The sequence below is a fragment of the Cynoglossus semilaevis genome, chromosome 19 (genome assembly GCF_000523025.1).
Source record: "Cynoglossus semilaevis isolate Cse_v1.0 chromosome 19, Cse_v1.0, whole genome shotgun sequence".
In the NCBI taxonomy this organism is placed as follows: Eukaryota; Metazoa; Chordata; class Actinopteri; order Pleuronectiformes; family Cynoglossidae; genus Cynoglossus; species Cynoglossus semilaevis.
In genome coordinates, this window is record NC_024325.1 from 2,402,592 (window position 1) to 2,428,832 (window position 26,241).

At 39.3% G+C, this 26,241-nt stretch overlaps 1 protein-coding gene and 1 long non-coding RNA gene across 2 annotated transcripts in view; one reads left to right on the plus strand and one right to left on the minus strand.

The window, feature by feature from the left end:
- Nucleotides 1–2,675: 2,675 nt before the first annotated feature.
- LOC107990030 (uncharacterized) overlaps nt 2,676–26,241 on the minus strand; it is a 50,211-nt gene continuing 26,645 nt past the window's right edge. The window contains exon 4 of the long non-coding RNA XR_001761570.2: nt 2,676–3,230. This is a non-coding gene — a long non-coding RNA (uncharacterized LOC107990030). The remainder of the gene's footprint in view (nt 3,231–26,241) is intronic.
- msx2b (muscle segment homeobox 2b) lies at nt 22,376–25,052 on the plus strand. Its single transcript, XM_008332287.2, has 2 exons — nt 22,376–22,758; nt 23,349–25,052. Exons 1-2 carry the CDS (start codon nt 22,389–22,391, stop codon nt 23,804–23,806), a joined length of 828 nt encoding a protein of 275 aa, XP_008330509.1. The 5' UTR covers nt 22,376–22,388; the 3' UTR covers nt 23,807–25,052.

The following is a 26,241-nucleotide window of genomic DNA, read 5'->3' on the forward strand; positions in this document are numbered from 1 at the left end:
GATGGATGGATGGATGGATGATAGCTAGATAGGAGCAGAGGATACAAGTTATGCTAATTTTGACCAGCAATTATAAATCAATTTCTCCGGTTGACTTTTGATTAATAACAATGTATTTTTTTTAGACAAGTTCATTTGCAAATCACACTGAACGATACAGAATAAAATGAAGTGATTCCTTTTTTTCCTGTGCTGGTTCCTTCATTTTCTATTTACACTGACACTTTGACACAACACGGAGGAGAAAACAACCCACCGTGTTTTCTGACGCCGTTACAGAAGGCTACATTTATTCAAGACTCACAGAATTCAATTTATAACTGACACTTTTTCTACCGACACGTCAAACAACCTGGTGTGAATAAAACACCTCTCACACCTTGGCTCTCACCACTGAATATCTTACTGGGATTTTACAGTTGAACAGGAGCTCCGTTTGAATCCTTCGACTGTCTAATACAGCGGTGACAAACATGTGACCCGGGGGCCAAAACCGGCCCGTTTGATGAAATTTGAAAGTAAAATAATACAAAACACTTCATGTTCAGGAAATAATTTGTAAAATTATATTCCACTAAATACGAACATTTATCTAATGTACTGTTTTACATGAATACAAAGGGGAAAATGACAGACTTACTGTTATTTATAGTTATTTATAATTATGTTATGATTGCACTGGTCCGGCACGCACACAAAAATGTCTATGTAATTTGGGTTAAACAAAAAATGCATTCACCGTATCTCATTTGTAAATGGCTAATGGCTGAAATGGAAAAGTATTTAACATGCAGAAAAAGGGAGCATTTCACTCAAAATGCTAATACGTTCACGGGCTTTTGTGTGACCTTGCAGACGCTCCTTCAACAGTAATTACAAGTATTACTGCTGTTGCAAAACATCATCCAGCTGAGGAGATTAATGATCTGTGGATCAGTAAAGTTATTAAGGCGGCCAAGTGGCTACAGCAGCGATTCCACTTCCTCCATTTACAAACTCAAACTATGCTTCGGATTCCGATCTTCTTGCCATGATCCTGTCCGATGGATCACTTGTTCAGCTTTTCTGCTTTGGTAAACTCAACACTTTTACAGCAGAACCCTCCTCCCTGTCCCTGTTTTCTTTTTTTGTCTAATGAGCAGTAAGGTAAGTGGCCTGTATGATCCCAACCCACTCCAGCAGTGGAGAGTCAGCTGCACTCAGTAATTAATCATTTGGAACCACATTGGTTTGCATGTATGCACAGACACACACCACTGCAAGTCCCTTTGTGAGTATGCAACCTGTATCTGCAGCAACGTTCGCTCCCTTTCACTCTCTCCCTCCCTCACACACACACACACACACACAGACAGATCCTGCAGTCAGATGGGTAGGAGTAAACTTGTGATGTACGTGGTCAGGGTAGGAATGAACTGCTGGACTGTTCACGCCTCCACTGTGGTGCAGTGTTTGACAGCCCCTGCACCACAGCACCGGTAACACCAGGTGAGAGGCGACGAACCTTAACGCACATTTGTGAGAAGTGCACTCACTTCTGCAACTCCTACTGGGCTCTTACATCTTTTTTTTTTAAACAAAACTTTTGTTTTTAACCTGGACGGAAGGCAAAAATCTTCTATCAGCAGCATGTGATTCTTCGGTTCAATGTTGACACCGTTGATTGCAATAAATAGTTAAACACTTTATCCATGAGGGAAGCTATAAGATGACTAATGTATTTCCACTATATGGACCTGCTTTCCAGGCAGAGCCCTCGTGCTGCTGGTGATACAAGTTCATATAGAAACCTAACTATTCTGTTTGATGGAAAACCCAGGAAACAAACTGCTGAATTATTACACACGCACACACACACAGTACTGTACAGTGTACTGTATTTTGCGGCTGAGGCTGCTTCACGTTTTCAACCAGAGATGCACAGCGACATCTAAAGGCCATTGTGTATAATTGTTACTAATATGTACTGTATGTCACGGGAGATTTTTTCATCTTCCTTTCATAGATTTTTTTCGTGTGCTTCCTAGCAAGCACGTCATCATTTCGATAGTAAGAATAATCTGTACATACGGTGGCTCCTTAATTACATTTGACTTCTGAGTGAGACGTGACGTCAATAGACGGTTAATTATTCTCAGGAAGACAGTAGTAAAACCAAACATTACTGAAAAAACGATATAATTAAAAAAATACATATATTGATGATAATAATTCAATCGTTTTTTACAACTAGTTGTGATATAATGTAAACAAACCATGCACGGAATTGAGACCGAAAGAAACTATGGCGCAAGTGTCACTTTTAACCACAGGAGGGCAGCGTTGTACACAGAGAATCTAATCGTTTTTTACTTTAACTTATGGATTGAGAAGTAAACCTGCTCAGGTTAATATGTACATATTGAAGTCTCGATATAACGCCTTAAAATTTAATCGCGATAAAAATTATAATTTTTTTAAAAAGATTCTTTTAATTTAAACTTATCAACTTATCAACCCCCAGAGGCAAAGCTGGGCACTTGAAATCTCAATGAATCTCAAAATCACACGATGCCTCCACATGTGGAAGAAGGTGCTGACATTAGCTTTAGAGCTAATTAAAAAAAAAAGACAAAACATTTTGACAGTAGCGGCAGCCTTTCATTATGGTACTGCAGCTCTCAAAACTACAAAAATATAAAATATTGAAATGTCGTTTTTTTTCCCTGACGAAAGTCTCCCTAACACAACAAGGGGAAAAAACAACCTCAAACATCAAACCACAGTAATAAAAGAGTAGAATTAGAATATTTTAAGGACAGAAACTGAGAAAACAAACAAAAACAGGAAATATGATTCAGAATATGTTTCAAATGCCCCCCCCCCCCGTACCCTCAGCATACACCACAACAATCCACACACACAAACACACCTTCCCTGGAGACGTTTTAATGGGGATGAGCAATGAACGGCTAAAAGACGGGCAAAATAACAAACCGGGTTCTTTTGTCTGCAACTCAGACAACAACGTTCACGAGAGAGTCCGTCATAAAAGGGACAGGTAGAGTTTCAGTGTCGGCCCACGGGCACAGAGACAGCACAAAGAGTCCAAACTGACCTGCTGTTGTCCGCAGCTGCGTAGAGGAAGATGAAGATCGTCTCCGTCGGTGACGTGTCACTATCTTTTTGATTCATCGTCCATCTCTGTCTCTTGGCTGACAGTAAAGTGATCCTTCCTCGGTGCATTTGGCCTGGAAAGAGAATGGAACGTGGTGACAGTCAGAACAAGGTGGAGAAGCGTTTCCACAAAGAGTCACTCATACCGATCAGAGAGACCTTTGGTAAAAACAAAAACAACAACAAACATTGGGAGCATGTAAACATGAGGATGTCTGAGAGAATTGTTATTATTATTAAATGCTAACTGCTAGAAAACATCATAATCGAGAACAATGGCATTTATTACAGCGGCGGTTCTCCAACGGTTTATACTCTGTACCACCTGAGAAAACGCTGAGCTCTCTGAGTACCACCATGATGACCAACATTAGAATACAGCAGCGTAGTATGTTTCAGATTTATTCAATTGAAAATGTAAATGCAAAAATATGAATTTGTCCCACGTACCACTAGAGGGCGCACAAACCACAGTTTGAGAACCACTGTTCAAGTACAACTGGTGGTGCTTGCGTACCACCAGTGGTATGCGTACCACAGTTTGAGAACCACTGTACTACAGTATTTTCAAGGCAAATGTTAGCTTACTTTGCATAGAAAACAAGATGCCAAAACGATAAGATTACTTAAAAACTATTTGGTGACACATAGCATAAACTCATGATAAGCGTTCCACACAGAACTAAGGTTCAGGATATAGTTTTGTCCTTCAGATCTACTTGTGGTAGAGAACTGAATTGAACATGTTGGAAACAACTCATTTTCACTTTCTAAGGAATACACAACTACTAACAACACTGGTTTAGAGTTTGGAGAAGAAAAGGAGTTTTCTTCAACACAAAGAACACCGTCCCTAAGGTAAAACACACCATTGACAACATAATGTGGAGTGCTCAGACTCTGTTGAGGGTACAAAGCACACCCATGAAGAAGGGAACTATAAGGACGGAAACGTTTGTGAACTCGTTTTCAGATTAAGACTATAAAAACGTAGGGTATTTGGGTCTCGGTCATTATCTTTTCTTTAAATGTGTCAGTGATTCAAAGACATTTAAAAAACTGAGACTCATTAGAAATCTTGAGCAAATATCATATATTCATATATTTATAAATATAATGTAATATTTGGATATCAAAGCAGAAATGTAAAAAGAAGTTTACTGTGTATTAGTTAACTACAGGCAAATTCTTACCCATAGGGTAAAAATGTCATCTTTTACTAAATAAATAGATATGATTGATACACCCCCATGTTATGAACATATGCAGTACCAGTTTCTCTTCTTCCATATTTGCCTATATACATCGTATCAACTGACTTACTCTTCAGTCGTCTCACTCTTGAGCAAATGTGATCCAAAACCCTCGAAGCCCTTTCTGTGACTAGAACTGTTTTAATTGGAACAAAACTGTGGACTCTTGTTGTGTCGGACGTGCAGTTATCGGGTGGTTTTTCTTCTGTCGGTTGCAGCCCTGTGGCTTCACGGATGCACTGAACAGCACTACAATTTTCCCACGTTGCTTGGCTATCTGATGATGCTCTCACTGCAGGGCGAATGTAGAGATGTGAGGGTTTGTTGATTGAATCTCCATGCTATCACTATATGTCATGTTAAGGTGTTTTATGACGGTATGGAAATTCCCTCATAAAAACGTATAGAATACAATAAACGGGATGTTAAATAAAAATGAATATGTTTAAGTTTGACATATTAAATCTTTTATTGCCACATCACACGGTGATAGGAATGTTTGACAAGTTTTAATGTTCATCCATTTTTATTATTTATTTTTTTAACCCTTGGGACATACTGGTTAGAAGGAAATATTTACATCATAACGCGTTTGACTTCAATGTGATTCCCGTACGGTTACGGATCTAGAGCTTAAACATTTTTTTTTTTTTTTTACGATTTAAACGAATATCAGGGCGTTATATGTTGTAATCACGGCCGGTTGAACTGGTTTTGACGAGTGACAATTGAGGGCCATTTTTGTGGAAATGCACCAGTGTATACACTGGTGCATTTCAAACCTTCCTGTTAAGTTAAAGCAGTGTAGTGACAGTAACATTTTTTTTAAAAAAGTGTCAAACTCAATTTCACAGTAGGCCAAAATTAAAAACTGGGACAAAGTCACAGGGCAACCTTAATATTTTTTGAAAAGTTGACGGTATTTGTGCCTGTTTTCCCTTCTCTCCAGATATGTAATGCAGGAAACAACTTTAAGTTTTTTGTAAACATGGAATCTGGAACAACCAAAACTTAATATTATAAACACATGTCTGTAGCCTCTCGAGTTCCTTTTTAATGTAAATCTTTTTTCACAGGCAACAAAAAAAAAAACACCAAAAAAACCCCAAAAACATATATGCTATAACATAGCAAATACATCGCTAATACTACAAATCTTGCCTTATATGGTGCTATATACTGGTGGGCCAACTCTAGTACACATTTGATATGATCTCACGGGCCAAATATAATTACACTGCGGGCCAGAATCGGCCCCCGGGCCTGAGTTTGACACAGCAGGCAAAAATATGGATGACCCCTGCTAATTGTTGTACTATGTAAACTACACACATTGTTTGTTGTTGCCTGAAGATTATAACGATAAGACTATAAGCAAACAAGTTCTCAGCAGAGAACACAAACGTCCATAGAAGGTCCTGAAGAAGACGAAACCTGTTCTGTTTCCTGTTCATCCCCGATAATCCCATAATTGTTTCTAAAAGCACGTACCGGTGCATTCTCGAATGAGTCATCTATTCAATCCATGTCACTTGATAAAAGCCTACTTCTTCACACAGATTAAATCTGCACCAAAGTACTAGAACTGGTACTTTATGCAACTTTGTGAAATGAAGTTTTTTTTTTTCATCTCTTCACTTATCTAATAAATAAGATGTTTTACCAGCTACGACGAGGGCCGTGAAGGCCTGCAGTGCTAATGTTTGAACGTGACATATGACCTCTTTAAATACTCCAAGCTTTACATTGACATAAAATATTAAGTGTTGCCAAACTGCCAGCTTTGAAGAGTAATCCCTGTTCCCCAGAGAGGGTCAGCGAGTGAAACAGGATAGGGTTTTTAAGTCCTAATAAGTTCTAAATTGAGTGGAAACACACACACACATACGCACGCACACACATGCACGAGCGGTCAACCGTGGCTTTCGGAAACATATTTAGACTATTTCTAACCACAGTTTGGATTCTGACGTCTGCTTCAAACTGGATCAGGGCTAATGAAGATCTATGAAGTGCAGTGACACTGTTTGGACAAATTGCTTTATTGCACTTTATAGACAGCATCTGGTAAAGCTACATAATCGACTCCATCCCTGACGGTTTCTGGTAATGACCATTAGATGGTGTCCTAATGTGTTTTAGACATAAGCTAATTTAATCATTATTTCGTCAGTCTTTCATTTAAAGACTAATAAAACAGGCACGAAAGATCGTCTCAGTGAGGAAAGAGCTGTAGGATATGTAGCATTATCTCCTGATGATAGATAATACTAATATTAAATACAACTACATCATGAAAAACCTTGGATAGGAGGACTAAACCAACCAAATCCTCTGCAGATTTTTAAATATTTAACCTTTTTCACATTTTCCTAAAGGGTATTATTGGTCAACAACTGTTGAGTTTGATTTTTTTTTCCTTTTACAGGTAAAATAAATCTCTATTTTTATGTTGAGTTAACCAATAAAAACACATTCAATGAACTTTACACAATATTCCATTGTGTAACCCTTTAACATCTTTGTTAAACTGCCAATCATCCTTAGTTATCTGTGACCTAGTTAAAAAAAAACACCAAAAAACAAGTTGTTTATACACACAGCAGTAGAAAACGTAGTTAGAACAAATCCAATATCAAAGGTTTACCAGGATTAAAAACAATGGTATTTTTTTAATAAATCAACATTAATAAATAGGGCTAAACAACATTAATAAATGTGCAAAACATTAGAGATTCAGAAGACACCACGGTGCTGTGGCCTGGTGTGTTATTTTTGGATTTTGTTTGTACAGCACATGTCTAATTAAATGAGTGTTTCCACTTAAAAAGTACAAACACACACACGCACGCATGCATTCTCTGAAGCAGACTCCAGTGTGGCTGTCTGGCATTCCTCTCTCTCTGACACCTGACAGCTCTAAGTCGACACAAAGTGTGGATTTCACTGGTGCCGTGTCAGTTACATGTAATTGACATCCTGTTTCTTGTCAGTCCCTTTTCTTTTCCTACCTTTTCTCTCAACTCATTCACGCGCTAACAACAGAGGTGAGAATAAAGCAATGGAGGCGACTCATCATTAAAATGGGCCGTTCGCTCATCAACTTTCACTGCCGGTGAAACAGCAACAACAATTGTTCTGCTGTGCACTATTCATGCATATTTATTTATGTTAATCAAATAACCAATCAATAATATATAATGTTTTATTATATGTTAATAAATAAATATAAACACACACACATATATAAATAGAAACATATATACACACATATATACATACATATATACACATATATGTATATACATATATGTGTATATATGTATATACATATATGTGTATATATGTATGTATATATGTGTCTATATACATATGTAGGTATATATGTATGTGTGTATATATGTATATACATATATACACACATACATATATACCTACATATGTATATAGACACATATATACATATACATATATATATATATATAAATACTAACTGTATTACTGGTGTCACTGTTTTAGGAAATAAATATATACATATAAACCTTAATATAAGTACACACAAGTACATTTATATAAATATACATACACGTACAAAAGTACGCACATATATACATGTGTAAACAGTAATAGACTTTCTTGGGTCCCAACAATCACAAAACCACGTGGCAAATGTTCATTTTGTGAAGTTTCGCTGGGTGTCAGTTGAAACGGTCGTCACATTTACAGTTGGGCACTCAGGATACGTCTCACTAAGGACAAAAGAGTTGGACCAAAAAGACAACTATGGCGATACAGTACAAAGGCCCTCTAATTATGAGGAATTAGTGGTGTCAGACAGCTGTCAGGCCTGAGTAATGACAGGGGGCACTGTTGGTGTTTCTCACATGCTTGTACTTCTCAGTGGTTGCTGGCCTCAGGTGTCATCCTCTTTAATGGTTTCACATCTCTTCGTGCTTTTACTGATTTACCTTAATCCTAAATAGTTGCCTGCGCTTTGATTTTTAACGACCTGGCCCGCGTGTTTGGCAGTAACTCAAAAACTGGTCTAGGTGAAAAATGAAGCCACTGAGATTATCAGTGGAAGGGATGGTTATAATAAAGGTGTCCAGATGAGACAGTGTGTGAACTGCTGCCTGTGTTCTCACAACAGCAGGACTCGTTAGACTGTTTGGAAACCAGGGATAAAAAAAAACCCCAAAAAACGTTCATCCATTTATCCTCTGTTGTACTGCGTACAATATATCAATGTCATGATTAACTATGACAGAGGTAATATTATATTGAACAATTATCCAAACAAGTCCGTGCTGTTCCTGATCTTTTGCAACTGTAGTCTGTGTAATTGCTCGGGTGAACATCTTTATAATAGAGAAGAATTACAGAGGACCCGGTTTGGAAGTAAGATAAAGGAAAGGAGAGGAAAAAGCAGCTCAGCTATTAACTCACCGCTGATAAACGTTAGGGTGAGCCGCAGGTATTTCTGCACTTCACAGCCTTATATAAAGGCAATTATATTCTGTGCTGGGTCATCACTAATCCTGTTGAGGTAATGGAGCCACGCCTACACCTTTAATTGCAGGGATTACGACTGGGACGGTGCAATTCTGACAGAAAGAGAATCTTAACAGACAGAAAATTATTTACAGCCACTTATTTCCTCATTTATTAGCAAGCTGTTCTGAACTTAAAAAAAAAAAACGTATTAACACGAATGTCAAAATGAATTTTTCTTGGAGATGTGGAAATGGATGTAATACCACAGAGGCATTGCTACGTGCCAGGCCTAACAGAAGTCTGGCATGTTCCACAGCTGTGTGTCAAGTGTTGTGATACCTGTGCCGACATGAATTAATGAATTTCTAGATCGCGACCTCTTGGTCTCAACAACTCGTTAAACCAAAGCAGGGAGAAGATAAGAGAGAGAAGTGAAGAGGTGTGAGAGCCGAGGAGTGCACGGGTGCAGGAACATCCCCTTTCCATTAGGCAGCATTAGCTCTGACCTCGTTAAAAGAGAAACATTCCCCGTTGTCACCATGATGTCTACAGGGGGAGGAGAGTCAAGCACACCCAATTATCAGCCATTTCTTTTGAATTATAGCCTGTCAAGTGCTGGGACCTATGTATTTTTTGTACGGCTACTGATTACATAAAAAAATTGTACCATGATTACAAGGCTTCTCTTATGTGGGGAGAGTTTTTAAAAAAACCCAAATGAGTAAAACAGTTTGTCTTGAATTGTAGAATTATGAGTCAAAGCTAACAATAGATTCTGGTTTGGATATGAGAGACATGTTCATAATTGACCAAATATGAAAAGATTACAGTGGTGAAAATTGTCAAGTTTGATGGTTAAAAAAAAAAACAAACAGAGTGAAATAATGTGGCTCGAGACCAAGAACACTCGTAGGTGTCAGAGTTATTTGGGACTTCTGGTGTCAAGCATGGGTAAGCATGTTCCCGGACCCTTAAATCACCTGAGTAGCGGTGTAATTATGGCTCTTTGGGACACCGCGCAACCCTCTATTACCCAGGGGGCTCTGCCGCGGCGCCACTTGTTGCGCAAGTAGTCACGGAGAGGAAGCTGCAGGGAGGGAGACACTGAGAAAGGCGGGGGAAGCAGCGCCGGGCGGAGGAGCGCTGCAGTGCCCTTTGGCAATTTGGAGGTTAATCTTCTAAATGTTGCTTGACAAAGCAATATTGCTGAGTGAGTGTGCATGTGTGTGTGTGTGTGTGTGTGTGTGTGTGTGAAAAAGAAGTGAGGGGTGGGGACTGCGGTTGTGGGAGAGGGGTTTAGAGTGGCAGAGCAAATGAGAGGGAGAAAGACCAAAATGAGAGAGGTTTCCCACTTCAGAGGGCTCAGACCTGAATGTTTGTTTTATCGAAACATATGCTAAGAAGTCTACAGCACACAATAGCTACCTTCTTTAAGGTCAGTACTTAGTTTTTACACATTCTAAATAATTGGGTTCTGATTGAGTCGCAAGACATTCAAGGAACATTGTGTCGGCGTGAGTAACGACATGTTAGACTCGCATGAATTTCTCACTAAACAGAACTGAACTCAGTTTCTGGCAAACACTTTCCTACTTTAGTACACACATGAGCTAGCATTGTGGTATTTTGACACCTAAAAAAAAAAAAACGCAAAAAAGAACTAGAAATAACACTTGTTGTTTCAATTCAAGATTTCCAAGGAGATGGAACAAAAACAAATCGTAGGTGGTTGCTGCAACCGCTGGGTCAAAAACAATGTTAATCACGCCCACTTCAGATTTTGACTAATCACACAGTAGCAACACAAAACCAAAACTTTGTGCCCAGATGATTCATCAAAAACATGCTGCAAAAACTCAGAAACTGGGGCAGCGAGAAAAACACTCGCAGTGTATGTTTCTGCCTTTAGTTCATATATAGCCCCAAGCTAACTGCTATCCAAAAGTAGCACATGCTCAGTTTACTTGACGTTGTATACGCTAAAATAACACGCGATACTGCACGTATAGACTAACTCCAATATGAGCCTTAAATGTAGAATGAAGTTGCAGAAAAGTTCATTTAAAACCTTGTGGGTTTAGCATTCATCACGACAAAAGGAACAACCTCATCTTCCATGTCAGTAAACATTACTGCAGTCTCGGAAAAAAAAACAAAAAAACAGTTGACCTAAATAACAGCTCACATGGAAACAGGTGACATGCCAACAGTTAATAACCCAATAAAAACAGGAGTAATTTGAACCAATATTGCAGCAGTCAAATATACCATGAATTCATTTCACGCTCTGCCCAGCACACGATTGGGATTCTGTGCCATTTTGCCACCTATTAATTTGAAGATAAGAAGCTGCGTGAGGACCCGTTCACAGTCGCTGCAGTGGTTTTAATTAACTTTAATGATTTATGGGCTTGATATAAGCAATGTTATCAGTACGTGCCTGCGGAGAAAATACACGATATTTGCAGTTCTGACAAAGCCAGCGGAGCACAGACATGACGTTTGGCACCTTCTGCAGTAATTTATCAGTCCTTCATCGATGCGTGTGTAAGTATGGACGGTGTGTGCAGGCATTAGTGGGATTGCATATCAAAGCGACGGGAACAATTCTGTGGAAATTAATTAGTCTGTTGAATTAAATGCTTTTCTTTTGTTTTCAAAGTAGAGGTTAAAAAAAAAAGTCCAGATGAAGATAAACAATATAAGTTGTCAACATGATATATACATAAATAGATTATGTTGTCATTACCGTAGTAAAACCTCAGTTTCATAACCAATGATATAATGCGACTAACGTGCTTCAGTAGAGAATATTAGATCTCCGCTAGTCGAACGTGCGCAACGGTTTTTCCTCCAAAGGTTTTTAAACTGATTCAAATGGTAATGATTTATGTCATGTTGTTTACGTTGGACGTCCACGTGTTGCAGTTATTTAGATGGGACACATTAAGATTTACGACGCCTGTACATTTTTATGACTTATGAGGTGTGAAAGTCTTGTTTTAACCCAAGGGTTCCAGTATCTGTCCCTCCTCAAACAGAGACGTTGGCCGTGACTGTTTCTTATACAGTTAGTTCAGAAAGGAAAAAAACACCACTGGCACCTGACGTTTTAGTAAAGACAAATTTCACACCTTTCTCCATGCTTTGGACACCAACAATCAATCTGTTTTATATTGACTTCCCATTGTTGGACGGTTATGATTTATGTGATGCATTTCCTCATCCAATTAGACGTCTTCACCGACCGTCTTCACCGACTAGCTAGGTGTCTTACACGTCGTGGTCATAAACTGTGAAGTTTCATTCCCTTACACTTAGATTTCGCAATCAATACAACAACCCAATCTAGGGGACTAGTTATGTAACAATACAGCCTGCAGTAGGACCAGTGGAGTCCCTTAGACCAACATAAACCCACTGCTGAGTCATCGCCGTAATAAACCCAATACTCTGACCACGGACCGTAAACAGTTGTTTGTTTTTTTCTGTTCAACCCAAGCATCAAATGAAACGACCGCAAAGACACATTCTGCATGGCAGCTGAGTGGCAACAAGCCAACACAACACTCGTGTTTGGACTTTTTTTTTTTTTAATTTAAGTTCTTCTACTTTTTCCTTCAGTTTCAGCCATCGGTACATCGGCTCATAATCTGACAGGACTCCCAGTAGTTTGTTGAGGTAATTACCTGTAGACATGATCCAGAACAAAGCAGCCAGGGAGGGTCTCCAAATAAGCCGTCTAGACTCTGTGTCTGGCTCTCTCTTTCTCCCCATGTCATTTATTGTTTGACCTGCTGACTGACCTGATGAGGAGCCGACCTTTAACTTGAAAGAATTGACAGTCGACACCGGTTGTCTGTAGTTCATTACCTGTCATTTATCCTTCAACCGGGATGAAAAATGGACTCTGTGTTTTTACCACTTTTAGATACTTTCTTTCCTCTGCTATTCTAACAATCTCGGATGTGGACGCCTAGCATATCCATGGTTTCTCAGTGGCAGACAAACAACAGGGCAGCGCAGTGAAGAGACAGTTAGTCTGACCCGCTGTAATGGCTCTCCTTTGAAGTGGTGAAGATAGTGCTTGTAATCAGCTTAATTGATTGTAACAAGGCTCCAGCAGCAGAGGAGTAAGACGGAGCACTGTGGGGTGGTTGAAGGGAATCAGTTGTGTTTGTGTGGAGCAGTAATTCAACATAATGACAGCCATTACTCCAAAGGCAAATAATGTCACTCACTCACAAACTCCGGATCAGGCTGGCAGATGTTGTCAATGTACTAAAACATAGCCACAGGGGAAATAACAAGCAAATGAGCTGTAAGTTCCTCTGAGTACTGTTGAGTTAAGAGTAATTGTTGTTCAATTAGCTCAGGGAGAAAAGTAAAAAAAAGCTGCACAAAAAAACCTGTGTCAAAGGTGAAGTAAACAACACATTTAGGTAAATTATATTTTTAAACCAGAGGCAAATTCTGTTTAATGCAGTGATGCAGTTATGTTGTAAAACTAGGGTGCCCAACCCCTGGTCTGTGGACCGGTACTGGTCCATAGTGAAAAAAATGAACTATAATTTTACTAATTTACGTCATAGGATTTTTGTTCAAAATAAAATAAAATAAAATAAAATAAAATAAAATAAAATGCTATTGATGTAGAGGCTTGTATTTCAATTTTTTTGAGCGCTTTTTTGGACTTGTTGTTCACTGTTCAAATTAAATGACTGGCTATAACAGCACTTAAGGGCCTCAGTTATTTCCTACTACACTCTCTACACTCAAACTGTATCTAAGAGTGTATTTTGACACAAAATAAGCATTTGTTAAATAATGTTGGCACGTGAAAGAACTACAAACAGACTGGTGCGTTTCCGAGATAATTGGAAAACAAAAACGAGAACCGCTGACAGAAAAACTTCCCCCTCGACTAATTTATTATTTACACTTGCTCCCTCTGCCTTTTACTCCCTTTTCCTGTGTTGCAGCTGTAAAGGGAGGCAGATAAATTGGACTGGCATCGTGGTAATTGCCGTCCAGCCGGGGAGTCTAACCACAAGGCCTGGTTGCTCGATTTCAAAGGGCACATGAAGAGGTTTGTAACCTTTGACCATGTCGGCAGAGTGGGGTCAACGCAAAGGACCCCCATTCTCACAGGGCTGGAGCAAAGATCAGAGGGCTGCTGTGCTTGCGGTGCGTGCTCTAGATTTGCTGCCGCTGCCTTGTTCCGTCCCCGGCCCTACTGTGACTGTGGCGTCTTCCTCTCATTAAACAGCAGCCAGTCGGAGTCAACCCTGCTGCATCACATGCAACAGGCAGACACAGATGTGCAGCATTTCCCTAAGACAGCAAAGACAATCCTGACTGAGTCGTTGTTTTTTTTTGTTGTTTTTTTCGCAGTCTCTAATCTGACACCTTGAAGCGTGCAACCTTTTACGCACTTAACCTTAACCCAGTAACCTAAACGATCAGATGCCAAATTAGTCATTCAGACCAGAGGTTATTCAGTCAGCGCCGACTCAACCCCAAAGCCCACTTAAAAACACACCAGCCAACTAACCAGTGAGTCAGTGAGGCGGCCTGCTGACCTTTTAAAGCGTAATGACCAGCTTTGATGTTCCTCTTCCTTGTTTTTTTGGGCAGAGCAGCTGATTTGTTTATTCAGTTAAGTGCTTTGTTCTTTATGACTCTATAAAAGAAGCCCCCGCTACACAAAAACAGCCAAGCTGCACATGCTTATTTCACCCCAGGCTAGTTTGACTAAAACATGGTATTTGGCGAAGACAAGTGGACCTTTAATCACGCACTGTGAACCTTGAAGCTTTTCAAGGATATATATTAGAGCAGAGGATGGAGGACATAAACAATGAGGATGGGAATGTCGCCTACAAACAACATAAAAGGATTTTCTCCACATTAAAAAAAAAAAAAATCATATAGTTATAGTTGTTTAGTCATTAGTTCCAAAGCAGATCTTTTAAACTTTGTCTGATTAAATTTTTGTTGTTTTTATACATATATATTTTTTGTATTTTTTTTTAGGTTTCTCTTGTATTTATTATGAAACGTAGAATAAAACTAGAGATGGTCTGGTTTCATTACAAGGACATACGTAGAGGTTTTATGTCACGTATTTTATATTCTGAATTGTCACTGGAAGCTCATATTGACATCATCAAATGTGGTTCACTTAGAAAATGATCATAAACGTGCTTATCTCTAGTCACAACGGCCACATTCTATTTTACTTTCCTGTTGCGCAGCCTCGCTATATTTGCGTGATTTGTGTTTGTTGGCACTTTCCAGTGTCGTAAATCCAAAGAGTTTGGCTGATGCAGACACAACAATTGGGGAGATTTGTGGTTTTTCTACCGTGAAATGTTATTGACTGTAATGGGACGGAAAAAAAAGAAAAAAGAAAAGAAAGAAAACGTCTGAAGGGATTTGTTTTTGTGGTTTAACTTGTTTGTTGTGTGGAAGGTGGATTTCCCCAATCTTTGGAAAAGTTCCCAGAATCCTGTGCATGTTCACACGATCACATGCACCACACTCACGCACACGAGGACAAGCACGCACACATACACACACCCTCGCAGCGTCAGTTTAAAACAATTATACCATTTTGGTGCTTCTACATAATAACACGCCTTTATGTGATTTACAGCGCCACCTTCCCATAAATCCTAACTGTCAGGACTGATTAAGATGCAGTGTGTCAAAGGGAATCTTCACAGTTCGGAGGGGAACAGATGGCTCCTGGCTAATCCTATTCCCTCAGTGTGGAAGGTCAGACTTTGACACGGAAACTGAAGTCATAAGGCCTGTGATGCACCCTTAGTCACACATGGACGTCTGATGATGCCTCTGGTGTGTGTGTGTGTGTCATTATGTTGTGATTTCACAAAAGCCTAAATGGAAAACATTAATTTTCCAGAGACAGACAAAAAAACCCTTCACATTTCCATAATAAATCTCCATCTTCCTGGGGTATCCCTCCTGGTACCGTACTTGTATGCCACATTGTGTACATTACATTGCCTATATTTAAGTTTATACAGCTAAAGACTGTGCCTTTTATTTTATCATAACATGGAGGCAGAACAGTTGGAGGTTCAACGCACCAGCACACAACGTCCTTTGAGGTTTAGTATTTGTTGGACTGACAGACTGACAGTTAGGTGAAGGGTCAGGACCTGAGACTACATTTCTGGATAATCACATAGACATCGTGTTCAAAATATTATCGAAGGGCACAGAGGAATTTCAAAATCTAATTGCAGTTAGTGATTAGCCCTCGCAATTATCTTCTTTAAAAGAACCGCTCGGTACTCAACAGGCGCCATCTTTGACTCAGATTTCACCTTCATATCATACCCTGAGCCTTTATACCTATTTCTTTTGAAACGCGCCTCACCTACACGTGTCAAGACAGCCATGCATTAAAAAGAATGCATGACGTGTGACTTAATTTAGAAACGACTGCTGTGCGTATTACCTAACACGTTTAAAGTTACATTTCCATTTCAAGTTGTTTTTTTAAAACCTGAAGACACGGCTTAGAACTGATCACGCTAATGTCTCGCGTTGGTTTATAAATGTGGTAAAATGAGTACACGTCACGTCAAGTCATTTTTGTGTTCACACAACAATATGCGTTAATTTGTTCATTGGAAAATGCAGCTACGCTGTGTTTTCAATTGAAATGGGCGTGCGGTGTCAAAGCTCTGCTCATTTTCTGTATAGCTGGCTTCGTTAACCGTTTGAAAATTTTTCTTTGAATTTTATTATTATTCATTATATTCTTCAGTCTCATGTAAATTCCAACAAAATAAATATTTCTACAACAACACTGCTGCCAGAACTGCCTCTAAGACTTCACTAGGTTACTGCCCCCCGCCCCTTTACTTTCACCTCCTCTGCTTCCCACATTTTCTGCATTTCAAACTAAATGACAGAGATTAATATGTTTTTACATTACATTACTGAAACAACTACATGAATTGATGTCCTTCATTCAACCCCTTCAATAACCGCCAGCCTTTGAAGTTGTCCCCCGCAGGCAGAGGGTAATCAGCTGACTGTTCTGTATCAGATCCCGGGGCTGAGTCAGGCAACAGACTGCCTGCTCCTCTTGTCATTAGCAAAGTGGGCATCAATCTTTCACCTTTACAGTAGGCCTCTGCTCATTCTTTGGCTTCTGAATAGATCTGTCTCCATTGTCAAGAGCTAATTGGCACTGGCGCCACTGTAGCATTCAAGGTAGTCATTTAGGTGCATTACCGTCGGAGGTTTGCAGGGCTTGGCACACTCGGGAAGAGAACGAGGGAGGGACGGGTAACTGCGTCGAGGTAATTTGGTCCAATGTCAAAACAATGTGATGGAGTTGATTGTACAAGTGAACAGGTGATGGTTGATATTCACAACAATGTCCCACTGGTCTGGCAAGTTATTAGAAGTATGTGAGTGAAATTAAGTTCCACGTGATGCTTTTTAACGCAGCACTGCCTCGACACGTGTAGGTGAGGCACGTCTTAAAGGAATGAAGTTGAATTTTGTCTTTAATTATAAGGGCTTTTAGATGCCAAGCCTGTGGATTAATTTAATAGACTTAATGTTAATCTGATTTTTTTAAACTTCATTTTTAAGACATTACAGTAAAACAGTATTATTGTCAAGCCTCACCTTAACTGTGTAACACAGCTAATGTTTAGCTAGTGAAAAGAGATTAAAAAAGAGAGAGAGAGAGAGAGAGTAAGTTGTAAATTTTAAGTGCAGAAGTAAAACTCCCAGAAATGCTTAAAACTAAATACAGATTTGTGAACTTGGCTTTTTCAGCCGCAAAAATAACTTTCGGAGCACGGCACACTCATTAGGCTAAAGATTCAAGCTAATCGGCTAATCTGAATAAAACAGAAAAAAAAGCAAAATATAAGTAAAATAATAAAGTTATTATATTACATCCTTATTTATCTTTAGTAAGTTAAATAGTAGGAGACATAGAAACAATACTTACACATATGTTCAACTGAACAATATATAATAATAATTAGAATTAGCAGCAATATAAAGTGATGCTGATAAAAATACTAATTAGTATCTCTTTACACTAGTATCTCAAGAGTAATAATATAATAGTGTAAAGTGAAATAATTACAGCTAGTATTTCCTCAAGAACTTTGTTTCTGTGCCACCGGTGCTCTTTTATGAGCAGCTGTTGTAGATCTGATGAGGCAGAGTGAGCTGGTCGACCCTTCTGTTGCCATCACTAAATGATTAAATCCTCATACAAAAACAACAGCGAAACCTTGAAAACTGCAGTACTTCCCTGACTTTTTGAAATCCATTTAAAGTAAACTCCGACTAAACTTCCTGCACCACAATCTTGACATTGTCGCTCACTTCCATTTAAAGTAAACTCCGACTAAACTGACCACAATCTTGACATCGTCGCTCACCTCTCGCTAAGTAAATGCTGAGGGCAATAAAAGCAAATATATATATATATATGTGACATATTTACATGCTGTAACAGCATTAAGTCGTTACACTTTTTCATGTCAGACCTTGTACTGAGCGATCATTATAGGTAGTAAAATTTACCAGTGCGATGCATGAATGAGCGTTTTAATGGGAATGTAAATAGTATGTGAACGCAGCCCAGCCTGTTGATTATCCAGCCAAACATTCCACCACTTCAAAGTTACTGCTCTAATTACAATGCTCTGAGGTGTGCCCAACCCTCACAACCAGAGGCTTCTCCTGCTTCACTGTAACACACACACACAGAAACATGCTCAGACAAATTGCTTTTGCTATTATCAGGCTTAGATGATATTATGGAAAGGAGGAAGTGGGATGTGTGGATATTTTTTTTTTCTTTTTTGCTACTGCCCTCCGACTCCATTTCATTTCTACACCCTCCCTCCTGTTCTCCTCGTCTTTCTTTGCACGACAAAAAAATAAAGCGTTTATTTTCCAGGTTACTGTCGTGTGTACTGCGCATTAGAAGAATTACGTAATAAAGTAATAAATAAAAAAACACCGTTATTAAAGTAAACAGTAAATAATTAAATTGCACCCCGGTTACGGTTGAAGAGATGATTTAATTGTGGCTTTCACAAACAAACAAACGTGTTGAGCCTTAATTATTTTAATAAACATTTAGCTTCTGTTAAAATGCCATTGCAACTGCACCGGAGATTTGGCATTAGTGGCGTTGATCTTGATTTGGTTGCAGGCTGTAGCTGGTGCTCAGCTGAAATATGGGTTGTGTTCTCCAAATACCACAGGAAAAACACTTGCCAGTAGTTTTTTTTTATTATTATTATTTGCAATTAGCAGGCTTTTTTATGGTGTGATGATAGACTGTAACACATTCCAGGAACATTTTTATTTCCTTTCACGTTGGCCCATAAACAGGTCCCACTGCCTGTTCGCTGTCAGATTTTCTCATCAGATTTCTTGTCTGATAGATGGATGTGTAATTGGATCTCTTACAATTTGAAAAAAAAAGAAATTTTCCATGTCAGAAAATGGGAAGAGCTGCGCTGAAAGAAACACTGCTGGGAGTGAGGAATGAATGATTGCACGATTATCAAGGCGCTGCTATAGAGACAAATTATAAAGGAGGAGATAACAGACGAAGGAGGAACGCTGTAACCATCCTGTGAATAAACAAGAAAAGCCATAAAACTAATGAACTTAACAAGGATGAAAAAGTGGTAAGAGGTAATGACAGGAGAGTCTCGAGGAGGAGAACGTGCCAAAAACACTTATCAAAGAACACGTTTAGTAAATAATGACTGACAGGGCTCCTGCAGGGAGAGAGAGAGGTGGGGATCGTGAGCAAAAAAAAAAAAAAAAAAAGGAGCAACAGTTTCTCCCCTGAGGAGTCACTCCTTTAATCTGGCCGCCTACTGGCGCCTTCACAGACCTCTCATTGTCTGTGAAATAACTCTACTTTATAAAGTAGAGCAGCACAAGCTGTATCCTGGGAAATGAGTCCTAGCTTCTGGCATGCTGACTAAACTTGATTTAAGTTAGGCACATTGCAAATATATTGAGAATTAGAGGCAAAATATATGTATTTTATAGGATTTATCTAATATCGGGGATATGGCACAATTCCTATTCTTGTGTAAGTTGCCTTGTAATCTTATGTAGAAGGTTGACGTCAATTTCTTGGTAAAAAAAAAAACCCAAAACTCCCAATGTACTCTTTTGCCTTTGAATCCTAATAGTTTGAGAACATCTTCAGTCTCAGGCAACCCCAGAAAATCTCAGCATATTTTTTTATTCCTTCCTAACTTTTTTGCAGACTTATTATCATCATATACCTTGGGAACAGTGTCCTTTGGTACATATGGCTCTCCTCCTCCTCAAACACAAACAACAACACTGTGGTTAAAAAGTTCAGGTTTGGTCTCATCTGTCCAAATTATATGCTTTCAGTGTTTGTCATCTTCCCCCTGTTCCTCCTCAGCAGACTTAAATCTGCCTTGGAGGCACCCCTTCTGAAGGAGTGGAGCCATTTTGGTCTTCCTCTATCTGTTTTTTATTTTTTTTTTTTATTGCAGGCCCCTGGTGAATGTCATTCAGTGTGTTTTTGGCAGTCATTGTTCCTACACCTAATTTAATAATAAAAATAATTAATAATAATTACCTTCCGGGAGTTTTTGAAATCCTCCATCCTTGTTTGTTCCCTCAGTACCCGCTTAATCTCTTTGAACTACCTAATAATACTTAATAATACTTCTCACGCCACTTCCTGACATTCGGGAAGGTTTTGTTGGCCTGTGCTGCACTGTAGTTATCAGGAATTGTTTTTGTCAAGTTTAAACTTTGTTCTCCTGATTGAGTTTAAAAAAAAACTTGTTATTCAAAAAAACTCTGAATGGAAGTATAAAATTCAACATTTATTTTAACAATAATCTTTACTTTTGTATACAAGCAGGACGATACAGCTATAGTTGGGACATTAAGGGAAGCAGCCTTCATTAATGAGAATTCACGCAGCTGTCGATAAAGAAAACGGATACGGAAATAAGGACAGATCAATAAATGGGGAAATTAAAACAGTGACGTTTTCCCTGTAGTCTGACACAGTCATGATCATTCAAGGACGAAGCTGCTAGCAATAGCCTGGGTTAAATTACTTAGCGAAGCATGTCCATGGGAAAATGGACAAGTTACACATCCTTTTAACTAAATATACCCCCCCCCCCCCCCGCCCATAATCAAAGGACCATCTCTTCAAACAAACAGCTCGACTGTAACGTTCTCCATTGGAAGAGAAATGTTTTTTTTTATCTGACATATGGTAGCGTGAAATTTCCCGTGGAAAACTCCCAAAGAGTTACATCAGGAGGATCACAATGAGTTACTTGATGTGTAATGTGCATAGAAAATGGAACTGAATCATAGGACGAGAGATACAAAAGAACGAGGGGACCACAGACATGGAGGCAGCCATGTGAATGTCTCATCCAGATTGTGTCTAGGCACCAAGTAGACAGAGCTGAAAATTTTGAGGAAAAAGAAAATACAGCCTGTCCATTAAGCGTGACGCCCGTCCCTCTAAGGACACAAAAGTATTGTGAGATATAGTACGAGATGGAAATCCCCCGCGAGAGCACAGTAAACACATGAGAGACTGATGAAGAGGAAAGCAAAGGGATCATTGCTGTCATTACCGACTTCTGTTGATTGTTAATTTGAGTTTGCACTTATCAGGCTTATGAGGTGAACTGCAGGGCAAATCCATAATTTAAAATGTATTGTTGCAGCTGGGCTATTCGGAATAATTAGAAAAACAAAATAGGCAATGAGGAAATACATCATCAAGAATGATGTATTACCAGAATTTAGCTTACCAGCTAGATATTAAATAATTAACTGTTTAACTTTTGTTTAATATTATTATAAAATAGTGTTGAATTATCACTCATTTTATGTTACACATTGTATTTTACCGTTGCCTCTTCTTCTTTTTTTTCCAGTTGTCATATTTTGTCCACATGGTTCCTGGCATTGTTTATATAAATCAAAGCACACAAAACTAAATACGTAAATGTGATTAACTGCGACAGGAAAAGCCAAAAGGGCAACCACACGTTATGAAGTCCAAAAGAGGAACTAATGGTTCTTAATAATCTTAAGCTAAATTACAGAAACGACGCTCAAAGTCGATTGTAATAAAGGGACGTTGGAACAACAACCACAACAAACGTCGACCGTTTTAAACTGTTCCTGAAGGCAACATCTGCCCACTCATAAACACGCTGCTCAGCTGTGATTGGTCAGAATTTAACAAAGTAAACGTGAGGTGTTCACACACTCCCACAAAGTCTCTACACTTGACAGTTCCACAACACTGCGCTCCCTGGAGCGGCTCAAATCTGGCTGCAACCATCCCGGTTCCGAGCACTCGGATAAATTTTGACGTTTTATTTTAATTTTTTTTTTAAATTTTTGTTTAAACCTGTGGGAGAGATGGCATCACGGGAGACCTTTCAGGACTGTAATTCATCCAAAGAGGACAGTCACCGTGCGGCCTCAGCAGAAGAGACAGAGGAGGAAAAGTCGCCTCCAGCGGTGCGTCGACATCATCCATTCAGCGTGGAGGCGCTAATGTCCGGCAGGAAAACGACGGACAGAAGCGCCAGAGAGTTTACCGCCGTAAAGCCCACGTTTTCTCCGCCAGGTTTGAACTCCGAGTATCTGTGCCGGGAGTCAAGCAGTTCTCCAGGGGGATGCAGAAAGAGTTCACCCCCAGCGCCTTTGTCGCCGGTAAAATCGGAGGCGTCAGAGACGGAGGAGTGCGCGCCCTGGGCCACCAACAGTGTATTTCCCACTCAGTCCCGTGAGTTCATAACTAATTTATGAAGCATTTTAACGTTGAAAAAATAGACTCAATAAGTTGTCACTAAACAAGGACAAATAGCAAGAATGGAAATGAACCAAATTTAAAACCAACCGGTTACATTCACTTCAATCTGTGTAAAAGAAGTTTCTCCTTTGCAAAATTAGATTGACAAGAGTTCTATCGGTCGGTTCATTTGGTTCGAAAAAAATACTAAAATGTGTCTGTAGTTTGGCTGAATAATTGGGAAGTGCTTACAATTCCTGCCTTACAACCTGTTCGATTCCTGGTTTACTAAAACTTTACTTTCTGTGTGGATATTCCTCATAATTGTCGGTTTAGCCACGCAGTAGAAAAACTTTTTAAATGTCGGTTTAGCCACGCAGTAGAAAAACGTGCAGGATTTAAAATTTGTGTGTGAGTCTGTGATGGGCTGACAAACTGTCTGGGCTGTCAGTGATGTACAAGAAAGATTTTTTGTGTCTTCAAAATCCACATTAAATCAAAATGATTCTCTGGATATGAACAAACAAACACAACACATCCTACGTACTGTACCCTAATCAGATCTCAACCGTTTCATTCCTCAGGTCATATCAATCCTGGCTGTCAGTTACGAAAACACAAGACCAACCGGAAACCCCGCACTCCCTTCACCACGTCGCAGCTGCTGGCCCTGGAGAGGAAGTTCAGACAGAAGCAGTACCTGTCCATCGCAGAGAGGGCAGAGTTTTCATCCTCCTTAACCCTGACAGAGACCCAGGTCAAAATCTGGTTTCAAAACCGGCGGGCCAAAGCCAAGAGGCTCCAGGAGGCTGAGCTGGAGAAGCTCAAGATGGCCTCTGACGCCAAGACGGTGGCGGTGGCGGCGGCGGCTGCTGCGGGAGCGCTGCATCCTGGCTTCACATTACCCCTGTCTTTAAGTGCCATGTCGATGTACGGACAGTCTTACTCTGCCTACCATCACCACCACAGATCCATGCTGCCCATCTCACCGCTAGGACTCTATGCTGCCCCTCTGGGCTACGGCATGTACCACCTATCTTAAAAACAAAACAAAACAAACAAACAACGGAAATATCTTTGACTGTGATCGACTGCATTTTGGACACAACGGATGTGTGACAGACATTTAGGGAAACAAAACAGTGTTCCTAATATTTATGCAGCACAAGAAGAGCTTATTGAACTCTTAGAGCACTTCATATGAAAAACTCTTTACTCTTGTCCAGCAAGGATACGTGATTTGTCCTGTTGATATTTTGGACTGCCCGTTAACACAGCTTCCACTTAGGAAGGAAGCGGGTTCTTCTGCCAACTGTGTACGTTCCACTCGTTTACTTCACCAATAATTAACGCTGGATGAGCACTTGCACTGGGCACGGTAACAGAGACCACAGCTCTTCCCAAAAGCACATTTATTCAAGTCATTACGTACAGTGCCTTGTGTTGAAGAAGGCCTCAGGCCTACAGGATAGGTGTGTTATTGTATCAGCAACTCAGGCTAAAGAAAACAGCATTGTAGCATTTTTTTTACCAAAGTATCTGTTTGTTTGCCCAAATTGCACTAAGTTACCACTTAGTACACGTTTATTCCCTCAGCAATAAAACCCTACCGCTTTTCCTGTCTTAACCCTAGACGTGTATAACCTCTATTTTTCAAAACACAGAGCTGGAAATGTATGATTGCCTAATGTTTTGTATTTATAATATAATGTGGTACAGAATGTCTGACCAGGAATTGTATTTATATTGCCCCCCCACCCCACCCTCAAGTCCCTTTGAAAGGGCCTACATTGTGCTATGCAGTTTTTCCACAAAGTTTCATCCTTCAAATGTACAAAAAAAAAAAGTTTAATTCTCTGTACAAAATAAAGAAGCAATATTCAAGACCAAATTTGTTTTTTAAAAACCTACCATATTCTGAGTACTTTCTTTTGGAACCATGTAGCAGTTCCACTGTTTTCATTGTGTTCTTTCCCAGCAGGCTTTGTGTGTGGTTTGTGTTTCCCATCAGGCAGTGGTCAGTTCAAGGTAATTTTTGACAAAGTATAAATGGCATCCATAAATTAGCCAACTTCACACACAGTTTCCTATTTTACGGCGCTGCTGTTTCTTTTTGTTATGCTTTGGTAATTACGTGGTTTGTGTTGGCCTGACATCTGTTGTCCCAGTGAGGGTTACGTTTAATTTGAAACTAACCTTTAAGTTGATTTTTTTTTAAATTTTCTGTTATTAATATACGTTTACATTGGAGGAAGGTACCAACCCTCCTCTCATACCACGTCAGTCGAATAGCGCTAACCTCAACTATTTGTTTCGGCTCTAAACCTCATCAGAATAACGTTCTTCCTGCCTCATTACATGTGAAAATGAACGGCCTCTGTCTGAATCGGTGGACGGCTCCACCTCTGAGCCACAGGGTGAGTTTAGTGGCAATCCGGGAGGCTCAAGAAGTGCCTGAGCGTTGCAGCAATTATGAGGACAGCTTACAACTTCCGTGTGACTTTGATGCGATGAGGAAACCGGTTATAGGCAGTGGTTTATTTACGAGGTTCCTCTTTAATCACAGAGTCCAAAAGAGCTACGGGACAGGCAAAAGGAAAAGCTCATATTGGCAGGCAATCAGTCTAATGAAGTGCAGATTGGCAGCAGTGGTTCTAGTAGAGCAACCAGAGCGTGCTACCGGCTGCTGGGAGTGCCGTGTTACAGTGGGGAATTTAATAAATAACTCTGTCGGGGTTGGAGGTCATCGTGGTTGTTGTCATCACTTCCCGGGGTTATTTTGTGTACGTTTTCTGCGGTATATCTGTCATTTTAAAATGTTTGTTCAAATCATGCATTTGTCTTTGTCTCTCTCTAGCGGCCATATCTCATATTACACCATGGGCATAAATATTTAACGAATGAAAAACCACAAGCGCTTAGAAAATAATTATATTTTATATAAAATTATTTGAGAAAAATCACTACTATTTAGATTTAAATAAATACTTTTATTTTTTATTAAAATAAAAACGTTTATAAACGTTTAAATTCAAAGAACCCTTGTAGGTAGGTAGGTTACTCTCATTTCTTTTTAAATATCAAATACTTTTGTGGAATAAGCTTTCCAATAAATTTGATCTAACAAAAAGCCAAGGCTAGTTTTCGACACACTCATATGAAACATAGACGTTAGCTTTTCATCTAAAATCACAAGATACATGAAATTATTTGGGTAAAACAACATCAATAGTTTAAAAAAAAAACTAAAAATGAGCTAGACTTGCAAAATGGTGCTATTTTCAATAAATAGATAATAAAATGCAAACGTATAATAGTACAACCAAAGACTCAGCTCAACAGAGAGACAATAGTTGTGTAAGTAAAATGTATTCAAACGATATGATGTTAAGAAAATGTTATAAAAAAAACTGATCCAAATGACCTGCTAGCATATTTTATGGGAAAAAGGGTAAAATTTCCACTTCTGGTGGTTAA

Bases quoted from the DNA above. Each gene is read 5' to 3' on its own strand.
- msx2b (XM_008332287.2), top strand. From the start codon at position 22,389: ATGGCATCACGGGAGACCTTTCAGGACTGTAATTCATCCAAAGAGGAC. The intron at 22,759-23,348 runs GTGAGTTCATAA...TTCATTCCTCAG, and splicing joins TGTATTTCCCACTCAGTCCC to GTCATATCAATCCTGGCTGT.